The sequence below is a fragment of the Zootoca vivipara genome, chromosome 3 (assembly GCF_965207765.1).
Source record: "Zootoca vivipara chromosome 3, rZooViv2.hap1.1, whole genome shotgun sequence".
Taxonomy (NCBI): domain Eukaryota; kingdom Metazoa; phylum Chordata; class Lepidosauria; order Squamata; family Lacertidae; genus Zootoca; species Zootoca vivipara.
In genome coordinates this window covers 1817989-1831256 of record NC_142586.1, presented here as the reverse complement: position 1 = coordinate 1831256, position 13268 = coordinate 1817989, and the positions used below count along the sequence as shown (strand labels likewise).

The 13268-nt window shown below is 44.8% G+C and overlaps 1 protein-coding gene across 1 annotated transcript in view; it reads right to left on the bottom strand.

Annotated features, from left to right (window-relative positions):
• Positions 1-13268, bottom strand: part of LOC118082645 (uncharacterized) — a 53263-nt gene that overhangs the window by 14955 nt on the left and 25040 nt on the right. The window contains exons 11-17 of the mRNA XM_088665461.1: positions 10029-10090; positions 9303-9401; positions 8543-8630; positions 5477-5625; positions 3409-3503; positions 1570-1658; positions 479-600 (exon numbers count right to left, since the gene is read on the bottom strand). Coding sequence (XP_088521587.1) covers positions 479-600; positions 1570-1658; positions 3409-3503; positions 5477-5625; positions 8543-8630; positions 9303-9401; positions 10029-10090 — 704 coding nt within the window. The remainder of the gene's footprint in view (positions 1-478; positions 601-1569; positions 1659-3408; positions 3504-5476; positions 5626-8542; positions 8631-9302; positions 9402-10028; positions 10091-13268) is intronic.

Sequence of the window (13268 nt, the reverse complement as noted above, 5' to 3'; positions counted from 1 at the left end):
CAGACCTTGATAAACTGCAGCAAAATGATCTGAGCATGTGCAGTCTCACATTCTAAACTCAATTAACTCATCAATTTTTACTCTCTTTCTGGCTTGAGATTTTTCACCTGTGTTATGTCAGTGTGAGCCCAGGTGTAGCAGCTGCTAATGCTGTGTTGATTTCATTTCGTTTGTCCACCTTCCATTCACATTTAATCAGTCATACATTGTGTCCTCCTTGGGATCTTTTGCATCTCTGTGTCTGTTATTTTTCCTGCGACTGTAAGACCCTACTCCCAACTTCCATTCTTCCCCATTAGGCAAAAAAAGAAAAGAAAAAAGAATGAAAACATCCATGCATGCAAGACTTTTTATGAGTTTTCCGTTTCAAAAACAAGTTAACCAATTTCATTTGGATGGGATTTGATAGAAGATGCTGGAGGATGAAAATTAAATGAGAATGCAGAGTTCAATGAAGATCAGGTAGAAGGACCCCCTATTTTATTTCAGTGGGGCAATTGCAAGTAGCAGCACAATCTGCCGCAAGGCTGCCCTTGCACCCGCTCGATTGCACTACCTCAGCGCAGTTGCTGTACTTATCAAAATATTTGCAAGGATTGGCTGAAAATGAAAAGGACAAGAACAGAGTTAACAAAAAGCATCAGAGTTAGCAAAAACAAAATGCCCCCATGGATTCAAACTCAAGAGAATCTTTCATTTTTAGTTGATATAGTGGAGGTGATTTAAAAGAAACCCCCCCCCACACTTAAAACATTATTTAGCAGTTTGTTTTAATAAATGTAGGAACTGAATTAGTAATTAGCTGAGCAATCCTGGTTGTAACCCAGAATAAATTGGGCATGTTTTTAAGGGTGGATGTGCAGGCAGGGCCGGTGCATCCATTTAGGCGAACTAGGCAGTTGCCTAGGGCGCCAAAATGGAGCGGGCCCTTGCTAGCTTGGCGGGGCGGGGGCGGAGGAAACCTGCTCTTGCGAGAGGCGGTGGCAGGATGAGTGCCCCGAAAGGAGAGCTTTCGGGGCGCTGATCCTGTCGCCACCTCTTGCAGGGGCGGGCGGCCGCGTCTCCCTTCTCCCCGGCTCACTGTGGGGTGGGGGGGAGGGAAAGCGGCCCAGACGGAGCCCTCCCTCGCGGCTTCCTCTCCCCCTCTTTTTCTCTCCCCTTCTTTCTTTCTTTCTCTCTCTCTTACCCACCCCTCCCTCCCTCCCTCCCTTCCTTCTCTCTCTCTTCCCTCCCTCCCTCTCTCGCTATTTCTCTCTCACCCCCTCCTCCCTCCCTCCCTCCCTCCCTTACTCTCTCTCTCCCCCTCTCACCCCCTGGGGGGGCGCCAGAAGGTGATCTCGCCTAGGGCGTAAAAAACCCTAGCACCGGCCCTGTGTGCAGGTCACGAGAACATTTACATAGACACCCTGCAACCACCTACAGAATAAGGAAGGCTATGGGGTCTGCAATCCTGTTTGCATCTACTCGGGAATAAGCTTCCATCAAATTTACTGGGATCCATTCTTATTGAGTGCCATTTCTAAACTACAAAAAGGCATTAGGATAATATTTGAAGTTATTTCTACTCACTGCATAATCCATTGTCGCATGAGCCAGGGCAGTCCGCACAAGGTGATCCAGACTTATATGGCCTTTCAATTGATCCTACTATGTTCCCTCTGGAATGATGAAAGTGAACGAGTAAACAAGGGTATAGTTGACTAGAATGATCGTATAATCTCAGTAAATGAATTTCTTAATTAGAAAAGTTATAATCCATTTATTTAATCAATGAACTTATAGCACAAATATTGTGCAATGTGAGGAGCAGGTCTGTGAACTGGTTTCAGCTAAAGCCCTCAGCCTGAATGATTAATTCAGGCGAATTCAGGTGGACCTGGGCTTTGGATGAGCTGGGTGGAGACAGCACCGATAGGATCGCCCTCCCAGAAGGTTTGGACTGTCAGGAGAAGGGACATTGTGTGGGAAGAAGGAACTTTGGCAGCATCCCTCTTCCCAGCAGGGAACATAGCCAGGCAGTCAAACTGAGCAGGAGCCAACACTTCTGTGCTTGCAGTGCAAGAGGAGGAGATGCAGTATCTCCTTTGCCTGCCAAATGTATGTTCACTTAGGCCTATTACTATGAGTTGTTCTATTCAAGTCCAGGAAAAGGTAGGCCGGCCAACGAACTCTTCAAATGACAAAATCTAGCACCTGGCGGGCTGGGAGCCAATGCAGGCCTTGTGGGGAGAAGTCAAGGTGTGGTGCTTAGGCACAGCTAATTAGGTGTCTGGGTTGGTGGTTCCCACACCTGGTTTACAACAAGCTTAATAAACATATAGATGACTAAATGAGAACATTCTCTTCTTAGGCACTGTGGCTCACTTAATGGTGAATGTGCTGTTGGCGCATATTGGTGCATGACGGCATCTATGGGGGCTAAGGCAGGAGGGCTGCAAGGAGTGGGGGCACAGCCCTTTGGTTCCTTCAGCAACAATATGAAGGTAAGGTTAAAATGGACCCATCAGTGCACCAAGCCATAAGGGGTGGTGAAATTAGGGAGGGCCTGTCACTGAATCTTCACCAGAGGAGGAGTGAAAGTCTCCAGCGCCGGATTTATGTACTGTATAAGCTAAAAAACAAGCTATAGCTTAGGGCCCCCCCCTCTTCGCCCCCCCAAAAAAAAATTAAAAGAAAAAAACCTTCTTAATTGTATTTCAGTTCAACAATATCAAAGTATGATAAAATAGTTACTTTGTTATGTGCAAATGGCTTTAGATACCTTTTAGGTCCATAAATTACCATATAGCACAGGCATCCCCAAACTTCGGCCCTCCAGATGTTTTGGACTACAATTCCCATCATCCCTGACCACTGGTCCTGTTAGCTAGGGATCGTGGGAGTTGTAGGCCAAAACATCTGGAGGGCCGCAGTTTGGGGATGCCTGAGATAGCATATATTCAACACAAAAAACAGCATCAATTTGCTGTTGACAGCTGGACAGATAAAGGGCCCCATTACCTTTAGTAGCTTAGGGCCAATAAATAAATAAATAAATAAATAAATAAATAAATAAATAAATAAATAAAGTTTTCCATAGATTGCCAGAAAATTCTTTTCTGAGGGGTTTTGACTCAGCCCTTAAAAAAAAAATCCGCTGTTGTTTCCTGATTTCCTGACAAATGGCTTAAAGCTAATAGGAATGACCTGGCTGTTTTTGTTTCCTAGTTGCTTGGGAACCACTGAAATGCAGAGTTAATACATTACTAGTGTTGCCCATGCATCCTGTGGTTCTTAATGAAGTTGTTTCATTCTGTTTTTATAGTATAATGCCTTTTTGTTTATGTTTTAAATGCTGTAAGTCCCTTAGAGACCTTGGGTAAGAAATGATTAGCAGGTTTAATGATGGACTGACTGAATGATACATACGCAGGGCAGTACTGGCAAACGTAGTAGTATTTTAGCGATTGTTGAGGGCACTCGGCCTCAGCGCAACCCACTTCATAAGACCTGTACCAAACCACCTGTAGATATAAAAACACCCACACAAGAAAAACAGTTAGAATCTAACTGTTTTGAGTCAGGAAAACATGAATCTAACAATAGCATTTGAACTCGCCCCGCTAAAAAAACCCACCACTTTGTGTTGTGTATAATTAGGAGCACCTTGAAATGGACTACGATAGTAAAGAAATAAACAATTTCCAGATAACAATTTCAATGGAAGTCGCAGCTCAGCAATAGCTCAGTTGGTAGATCACGAGACTCTTAATCTCAGGGTCATGGGTTCAAGCCTCACATTGGGCAAAAGATTCCTGCATTGTAGGGGATTAGACTAAATGACACCCAGGGCCCCTTCCTACTCTACAGTTCTGTGAGTCTATGATTCTATATACAGCTGTGAATATGAATGGCATCATGGGTGCCTGAAGAACCCACAGAAGCAAAGGCGTAGGAGAGAGAACGATGATCCAGTATCTGAACTTCCTGTGTGAAAACTTTGAATAGGAATATGTGAGAGCGGCCGAGCCTGCCCAAAGTGACCCACCAAAGCAAAAGCAGTCTACCTGCCATGTAATGTGTCACCTGTTAGGGGCACAAGAACCTTCCTTGGTTTCTTTATCTTTTCTTTTGCACAGTCCCAGTAGTGTGGTGGGAGAGCTGAAAATGCCAATATATTTCACATCTGGCAACCAATACACCCTTTGGCTTCAGATAGTACAGGCATCCCCAAACTTCGACCCTCCAGATGTTTTGGACTACAATTCCCATCATCCCTGACCACTGGTCCTCTTATCTAGGGATCATGGGAGTTGTAGGCCAAAACATCTGGAGGGCCGCAGTTTGGAGATGCCTGAGATAGTACATGGGTAGACTGTACAGTTCGCCTCTCAGGTGGGTGCCATTGTTATTCTAAGGGAGGTGCTCATGGTGAGTTCCAGCACCTCTCTTTCCAGAAAAATAGCACTACCGCAGGCGAGTCCAGGACACAAATTTTCACAGCCTACTAGCAACTATGGTGGCTCATTTACCAGAACTAATGCATTTAGTGTTAATTCTGAAGTCTATAGTTGATTCTGACCAAATGAAGCCTACTAGGAGCCACTATAGCTGCTAGAGGCAGTGGCGTCGCAACGGGGGCAGGGGGCGGTGCGCCCTGGGTGCCATGTCTGCGGGGGTGACAAGAAGTCACCCCGTGGGGGCTCATGGTGATGCGAGCAGCCATTGTGCTGCCACAGCTGCATGTGGAGAATCCTCCGTTTGCGGCTGCAGCCATGAGCAGAGGAGCCCGGCGCCAGTGGCAAACCACTATGTACAGTGCGGCATCGCACACATGCACTGTACGTAGCGCTGCCGCACATGCGCTGTACATAGTGGTTTGCTGGTGGCGCCGTTCCAGCGCCGTACGGACGGTGCCGGGATCCCTCTGTTGCTGCTCCAGCAGCGAACGGCGGATCCTCGCTCCATCCATCCGGCGCTGGAGCAGCGCTGCCAGCAAACCACTAAGTACACCGCACGTGCGGCATCGCACACATGTGCTATACGTAGCGACGCCACACACGCTGTATAGCGGTTTGCTGGCACCGCCGCTCCAGCACCTTACGGGCGGTGCCAGGATCCCTCCACTGCCGCTACAGCCGCGAACGGAGGACCCTCCGTTCGTGGCTGCAGCTGCAAGCAGAGGATCCCTGCAATGTCTGTACGGCACTGGAGCACTGCTGGTGGCAAACCGCTACGTACAGCGCATGTGCGGCGGCGCTACATATGGTGCATGCATCGCACGTAGTGATGCCGCACATGCGCCCTACGTAGCAATGCCCACCCCGGGTGTCATGACACCTTCCTTTGCTCCAGTTAGAGGGCCATGAAAATTTGTATCCCAGACTTTTTAGATTCGTCTAAATATGGATTTCTTTTTTCCAGCTCTACAGGCAGCAGCAAGCTATGGATTTACTAGCTGAATGATGCACTAGATACAAAATGGTGTTTGAGTTACCTGAGTGTAATGGCCAGTTTGGACTCCTGGGCGGATCTTTCCAACACCGTACTGGAAATCATTCACCTCGTTGTACCACTCTTGAGTTACTTTAGACCATGGAACAGGGACACTTGACATCATCAAATTTTCACCACATGGGGTTCCACCTAGAAGTGGAGATGGTTAATATTAACAAAAGTCATGATTAGTGATTCAGGGAATTCTATAAACAAGGGGAACTATTCAATGCTTTGGAGAAACATGCTGCAATCAGTAAAACATGCTTATTCCAAGCAGGATTTGTTCCCCCCACCTGGAGATCTGCCAGCTTAAGTAAATCTGTATACATTTGTATGTACAATAATAGTTCCAAAGCTCTCTCTCTCTCTCTCTCTCTCTCTCTCTCTCTCTCTCTCTCTCTCTCTCTCTCTCTCTCTCTCACACACACACACACACACACACACACACACACAAACACTATTACAGAGTATTTAAAGAATTCAAGAAAGGGAGTAAACAATTGAGCATAGTCAAGCGTAAGTGAAGGAGATTGTTCCTATTATTTATTAAACATGTTAGTTGCTTTATCTTGCACACGGCAACCTAAAGTGACTTACAACCAACCAACCAGACAGCCCCCACCCCACCATGACAATAGCTAAACCATAAAACCAAGAAGAAAAAGAATACATTAAAAACATCCCACCCACTTCTAAAAGGCCACAGATAGTTAAAAGCCAATTATTGCTAAAGAGGTAGGGGTTGGGGGTAGAAATGTTAACCATTATTAGTAGCAGTGCAGTATTCCTGTTATTAGAATTCCTGTTATTATGTGTGTAATGGCTTCTTGCTAAACACAATAAACCAAACTGACCGATAGCACTAAGGTTATAGAGGAAAGTTTTTGCCTGGTTCCTAAAGATATATAATGGTGGCGCCAGCTGAGCCTCTCTGCGTAGAGCAGTCCACAAAATGGGGAGCCACCGCAGAAAAGGCCTAATCTCGCGTTTACGCCCTCTAGACCTCTCATGGTGTGGCACATGAAGAAGGGTCTCAAATGATGATCGCAGGTATATAAAGAAAAATAAAGAGATATAGAGAAAAATATTAAATAAACTTTTGCAAAAGAGGCAATACAGCAGTTTTAAAAAATGGCCAATCAAAAATTCATAATCAAGAACAGCACAATATGAAATCATTTGGATTTGCCATCAGTTACTAAATAAGCTACATAAACCACCAGAAAGCCACAAAGTCCACTTTCCCTCTAAGAACCTGGAGTTGCTGGGTCAGTTTCTTTGATGTGGCCATAAATACGGCTTTAAAAAACCAGATCATAATAGAGTAGGTGGAAGCAGGGCTTTTTTCCAGCTGGAACTCAGGTGAGTTCTATTACCATTCTCAGAGAACGAGGGAGGTGATCCCGGTGACATCATGGTCCCAGATCCCTTGCACACCAGAGATCTTTAAAGATCTCATACCTCCAGCCTATGATTCTTCATCTTTGAAGGAATGGAAGATCTGTTGTTTGGTGTCATGATTTGTCAGTTATTTGTTGCTCCACGAGAGGACCCTGGTGAGTATAAAAGCTACGAAGCTGGCACTTCTTTGCTTGTTGCATAAGGCCAGTTTGCCTAGTAATTTTTTTTGAGGGATAAATGGCAAGTGAATCAGAGATGGAGAGGAAACTCAGTATACAGCCAGTGAGTGGGTCTCCCAGGTTTCGCCATAACAGTCCAAAAGGTATATACTTTCATTTGTAGTAAGGTGAAACAAACAACAACAACATATTATTATTGTTGTTGTTGTTGTTGTTGTTGTTATTTATACCCCGCCCACTCTGGCTCACTGTATGTGTCTGAACGTACTAAAACATCAAACATTAAAAAATTCCCTGTAGAGGGCTGCCTTCAGATGTCTACTAAAAGTCAGATAGTTGTTTATTTCCTTGACATCTGAAGGGAAGGTTTTCCACAGGGTAGGAGCCACTACCGAGAAGGCCCTCTGCCCGGTTTCCTGTAACTTTGCTTCTCGCAGTGAGGGAACCACCAGAAGGCCCTCGGTGCTGGACCTCAGTGTCCGGGCAGAACGATGGGGGTGGAGACGCTCCTTCAGGTATACTGGGCCGAGGCCGTTTAGGGCTTTACAGCTCAGCACCAACACTTTGAATTGTGCTCAGAAATGAACTGGGAGCTCTTTAGAACTACTGGTATTAATCTGGATAGATGATGATGATGATAGATAGATAGATAGGCAGATAGATATAGATCTATAGATATAGATAGATACATTGAAGCGTGTGTGTTACAATGATTAACAAGGCAGAAATATTAATATTTAAAAGCAAAATGTTTTGGCTCTCACCTCCTTTAGAGCACCCAAAGGTGGAAGCTGAAATGTTTTGCTTTAAAACATTAATGTTTCTGATTTGTAATAGAGTAATGACTTTAGTGATTAACTGCAAACTTGTGGAATCCATAATGAACTTGTATGCGTCATTGGTGTAAAGTGTGTGTACAGACAAACAGCGGCGGAGCATATCCCCGTGCTGCCCAGGGCGTGGCGTGGGATGCGGAGGGTGCCCTCCCAGGCGCAGGATAGCCGCTCGGGTGCACGGAGTGGCACACACACCCTGTAGCTGTGGGTGGAGTGAGTTGCCGATGGCGGACATTCAGCGCGCCGCCTGCCTGCGAGGGGGGAATGCCGCTGGCAAAGCAGTGCAGCTCTGCCCTTCCTCCCGACGGCTCAGAGTAGGCTTGGGAGTCGCAGACGGGCAGTGCGCCAAATGTCAACCCCTCAGCGAAGACACCCAGGGTGGTCCGGCCCCACCACACACCCCTTCCTCCACTCCTGCAGGTAAAGCTTAGTTGGTCAGAACTGAGTGTGGAATTCTGACTTCAGATTTTTGAAAGAACCAGAACATTCCACTGTTCCTCTTTTTGTGGCATTCCTCCCGTATTTTCAGTATTATCTGCAGAATAACAATTGCAGGTTTGCTGAAGAGTTAGTGAATGGTGACTAAATGTGGATTATATTTCAGATCTCTAAAATATTTCTACAATGCTTAGTAAAAGCTCTACTTGCCAACACTTCTGTAGTCTGGTGGGCTGTGGGCATATTGACATCCACTTGCCCAGCGTTTGGCATTTGCTTCTGCAGCAGTACTCCATTCCTAAAAGGAAAAAAAATATGTATTAAACATGAGACTGGATGCAAAATGTAAAAATGGAGAGGCTCATGTTTGTCCGATCATTCTCACCTTTCAGCTCTCTTAAAAAACTTGTGTGTCATTTTAATGATAGTTATTCTCAGGCTAGGTAATGGTTTGAATGCATGAAACAAAATCAAAGTGTGCAGTATTTCCGCTCTTGGGCTTAGTATTACACCTGCCTGACTCATGCCAGTCCCATGGTTAATGGCCACAGCCAGCTTTCAAAGATGCTGAGTTAGAGGCTGCCAGATACTTCCTGGGTTGTGTGCACGTTTTTGTTTATCCTTCCTGACGCATGCCAACCATGCTTAACAGTAGTTACCAGGATCCGTAAACCCACTTCAAACCAAGGTTAAGATGGTGAATTTGGTGCTCTTAGCTACTGCTTAGCTTCTGAGAAAAATGCATATTCATTGTCCATGTAGGAGACAATGAATGCTTTTAATGGTATGTATGAATTAAATAAATGTTATTGCGTATTTTAATTATAGATTGGGTTTATACAGTAGTTGCAAACCATGTGGTAGCCACTATGGAATATAAATTAATTAATTAATAATAAAAGATACGTATAAACTAGCACATGCAATTTTCTGCCAGCCAGAAAGCGTAGTAAACCTTTAAGACACTTACCATCTTCAGCATGTTGCTTGCGGGTGGCCTCACTTCTCTCCGCAGGGCATTGTGCTTGTCAAGAATTTCCTGTCGCTCCCTGGGTCCCAGTCCATGTACCTAAAGGGGTGAGATTGAGTATTTTTTCCCCTTGTATTTATTTATATGATTATATTCTCATTACACCAATGTAATTTTAGCATATTTTCACTAAGAATCATGGACATGGTTAAAAAGTGTGCACTTGCTTCTGTCAGGCTCTTCTGCCATAAATGAAACATCAGTTGTAAACTAAAATTGAAGGGATGTATTTTAAGTGTTCTGTGATAGTGTAGCTGACCCTGGAGCAGATCAACAGGTCCTCCAGTTGGGCGATGCAGAGGCATCAAGATGTCTCTGATCTACTCTGGATAAATCCACAGCTACTGAAAACTATGAGAAACTTAGCATTACTTTTAGTGGGATATGTAACTGCACCATCCTTCCATCATGTTTTAAGCTTAACCTGAGTTAATTTCATTTGTTTGGACTTCCTTTTAAGTATGATATTTTTTCCCACTTCAGTGTGTTTATGGATGAAGCAGTCAAAAGCATTTTGGCTTCTTAAAGTGAAGGTTTAGTTGGCCAAACTAAATCTTGCTTTTGAAAACAATCCAGCTAACTTTAGTAACTTTTCATATCCCACTGACTGAGACTGTTTAGCATCTCCCAGTATTTTGCTACACTACACAACATAAAAAAACTTACTCTTGAAGCAGGCTGTTGCAGAAGAACAGCAAGACTCAGCAACACGGTAAGCAGGATCATCTCTGAAAACAAAATAACATTGGAGATACTCTCTTAGAGTTGCTGTTTAGATAAAGCGTGTACTTACTGAACATGGCGCCATTCTTCTGAGTAGTGCTGCTCTGTGTGCAAACGCTGGCTCCCTCGGCCTGTAAAGCGAGATGAGCACTGCAACCCCAGAGTCGTCTGTGACTGGACTTAACTGTCAGGGGTCCTTTACCCTTTTGCAGGGGCGGCTCGCCCATTGGCCCTAGTGGTGCGGGGCGCTGAGGGGCGCCCCAGCAAGTGGGGGAGCTGCGCGGCAGCCTCCCTTTCCCTCCTCCTGAACGCCCGCCAGCTGCGCCGCTCGGAGGAGAGAGGTAAACGAGCTGAGCAGGGGCACTAGGACCCTGTTCCGCTCTGCAGTGGAGCTTTCCTTTTTTTTTAAAGAGTGGGGGGGTGCCCGAGGGATCTGCACCAGGGCGCCCGATGACCTTAAGACGCTACTGCCTTTTTGCCTTATATCCTGACAGTTGGATGGATGTACTTGGCTATGAAGACTGCCTCTAGGGCAGAGCTTCTAAGCCACATTCCTTCCATTTCTCTTCACATCTATGGACCACTCTACAGCAATGGTAAATTCACTTAGGTCGCTTTTATGGCACTAGCACAATACTTAGAGAGTCCTTCTCTTTGAGGGTGTGGAGGAATTGTCCTCCCAGTTCTTGAACATCACATTGAGACTGCATGGTGTTTGCAGGTCTTCTAGCTCCTTCTGTTTGGTAGGAAGGAGTCTGGCTTCAAAGTGTGTGGGCTATGCTTTGCTGTGGTTTATCTCTTTGCTTAGGGACCCAGGTGGCGCTGTGGGTTAATCCACAGAGTCTAGGGCTTGCTGATCAGAAGGTCGACGGTTCGAATCCCTGCAACGGGGTGAGCTCCCGTTGCTCGGTCCCAGCTCCTGCCCACCTAGCAGTTCGAAAGCACATCAAAGTGCAAGTAGATAAATAGGGACCGCTCCGGGAAAGTAAACGGCGTTTCCGTGCGCTGCTCTGATTCGCCAGAAGCAGCTTTGTCATGCTGGCCACATGACCCGGAAGCTGTCTGCGGACAAACGCCGGCTCCCTCGGCCAATAATGCGAGATGAGCGCCGCAGCCCCAGAGTCGGACACGACTGGACCTGATGGTCAGGGGCCCCTTTACCTTTACCTTTTATCTCTTTGCTATAGCACACAATGGGGAAGGCGCTGTCTGGATGACCCATGAAGGACCTGACCTTGTGCCAAAATGGTGTGACTGTAGTCCATCTCTGGACCAGGGTGCCAGAATGCATAGGATCACAAGTAGTAAAATAAAGTAGGAAATAGGGCATGTCTTATGAGTTCACTAGCTGAACTCTTTTACTAGCTGAACCTCTTCTGGGCGATTAGAATGATTAGAATTGTCTTGAGGAAAAAAGAAAGGGAAACAAGGAGATGTTTAAATGTGTGAAGGTGTAGCTATACTACAAATACAGTCCATTGCAGTTGACTTCTAAGACGCTTTCCTTGAAAGTCATACCTACTGATAACAGGGTTACCGTATGTCTGGAATTTCCCGGACATATCTGGGATCCGGTGGTAACCCTAGTACATTTTATGACATAAATACATAAATAATAGAAATTTGATCAAAAAGTTGTATCCTCCTGAGCTAACTTAAATTGTTTAACTCTGCTAATAAACTTCATATAGCAGACTATGGGATAAATCAGACTATGGTATAAAACTTGCACACCCCCCCAAAAAATCTTACCTTCTTGGTTTTAGTAATACTGGAATAACCTTCTTTGTAGATTTAAGGAGCTTCTGGATGTCCGTGGATGATGTTATGCTTATATACCTCTCCTGTTTGGTGCTTTGCAGAATGACTCAATGTCCAACAGTAAATCACACAATTTTGACCTGGGAGAACTTTGGATTTCTCTTATGTTGGTTTTTTTTAAAAAAAGATTTATTTCCTGAATTTTATTAACCATCTTCTATGCAACAACAAAGCATCTCTTATTAATGAACTCTTTCATACCAGCCAACTTCTTATGAAAGATTTATATCTGTGCTTGTTCTTTATCCTATGGCATCATGGTCCAGTATACCTGAAGGAGTGTCTCCTCCCCCATCATTCTGCCGTCTGAGGTCCAGTGCCGAGGGCCTTCTGGCGGTTCCCTCACTACGAGAAGCTAAGTTACATGGAACCAGGCAGAGGGCAGAGGGCAGAGGGCCTGTGGAATGCCCTCCCACCAGAGGTCAAAGAGAACAACAACTACCAGACCTTTAGAAGGCATCTCAAGGCAGCCATGTTTAGGGAAGCTTTTAATGTTTGATGGATTTCTGTATTTTAATGTTTTGTTGGAAGCCGCCCAGAGTGGCTGGGGGAACCTGGCCAGATGGGCAGGGTATAAATAATAAATTATTATTATTATTATATTATTATCTTTTCATCACCCATAGAGCTATGCACGTTTACTTAGAAGCAAGTCCCATTTTCCCCAAAAGCAGAATGTGTTTGCTGCTGCAGCCTCAGACTCCAAACCAACTGCAAACCACCATGAATGGTTGAAGGCATTGAATCATTACAGACTGCACAGACTGCAGTATGTGAACACAAGCTGTTTAGAAAACCCGATGTATCAACACCCCATATCATTTCATAGGTTACAAAAGTTAAGGGGTGTGGTTAAATCAGAACACTGTTGTGCCTGCCTTTACTCTTGATTTAGAAGATCTGAGGATTTTTAATGTTGGATGTGTTAACATTCATGGATAAATGCTTTTTAGGTAGCTTTGCATAATAATGACTACCCTTTCTTTTGATACAAACTTGTGTTCCTCCTATAACAGAAGAATTTTCTTGAAAAGCTAAGAAAACACTATATAAATAACTAAATATGAACCACTGTATTTCAGGGATACAAACATAAAATTCTGCTGCTATCCGTAAAGGTTTCTAACAGCCTGGAGTCACACATTTTTTTCAAGAGGAAATGAGACAACAACTAATGCATCAGATATTGATGAGATATTGATGGTCTTCTGTCAAAATATGCTAAAACATTTGCCACAGGTGTCAGTCGCCCAATCTGGATTAGGACTGTAGCAAGGGGAGGGTTAAGGCCCTCCTCCTGATAATAGTTGGACTCTGCCTGCTATTGACTACTTAAACTATCTGGTGCCCCTCATTTGCCGA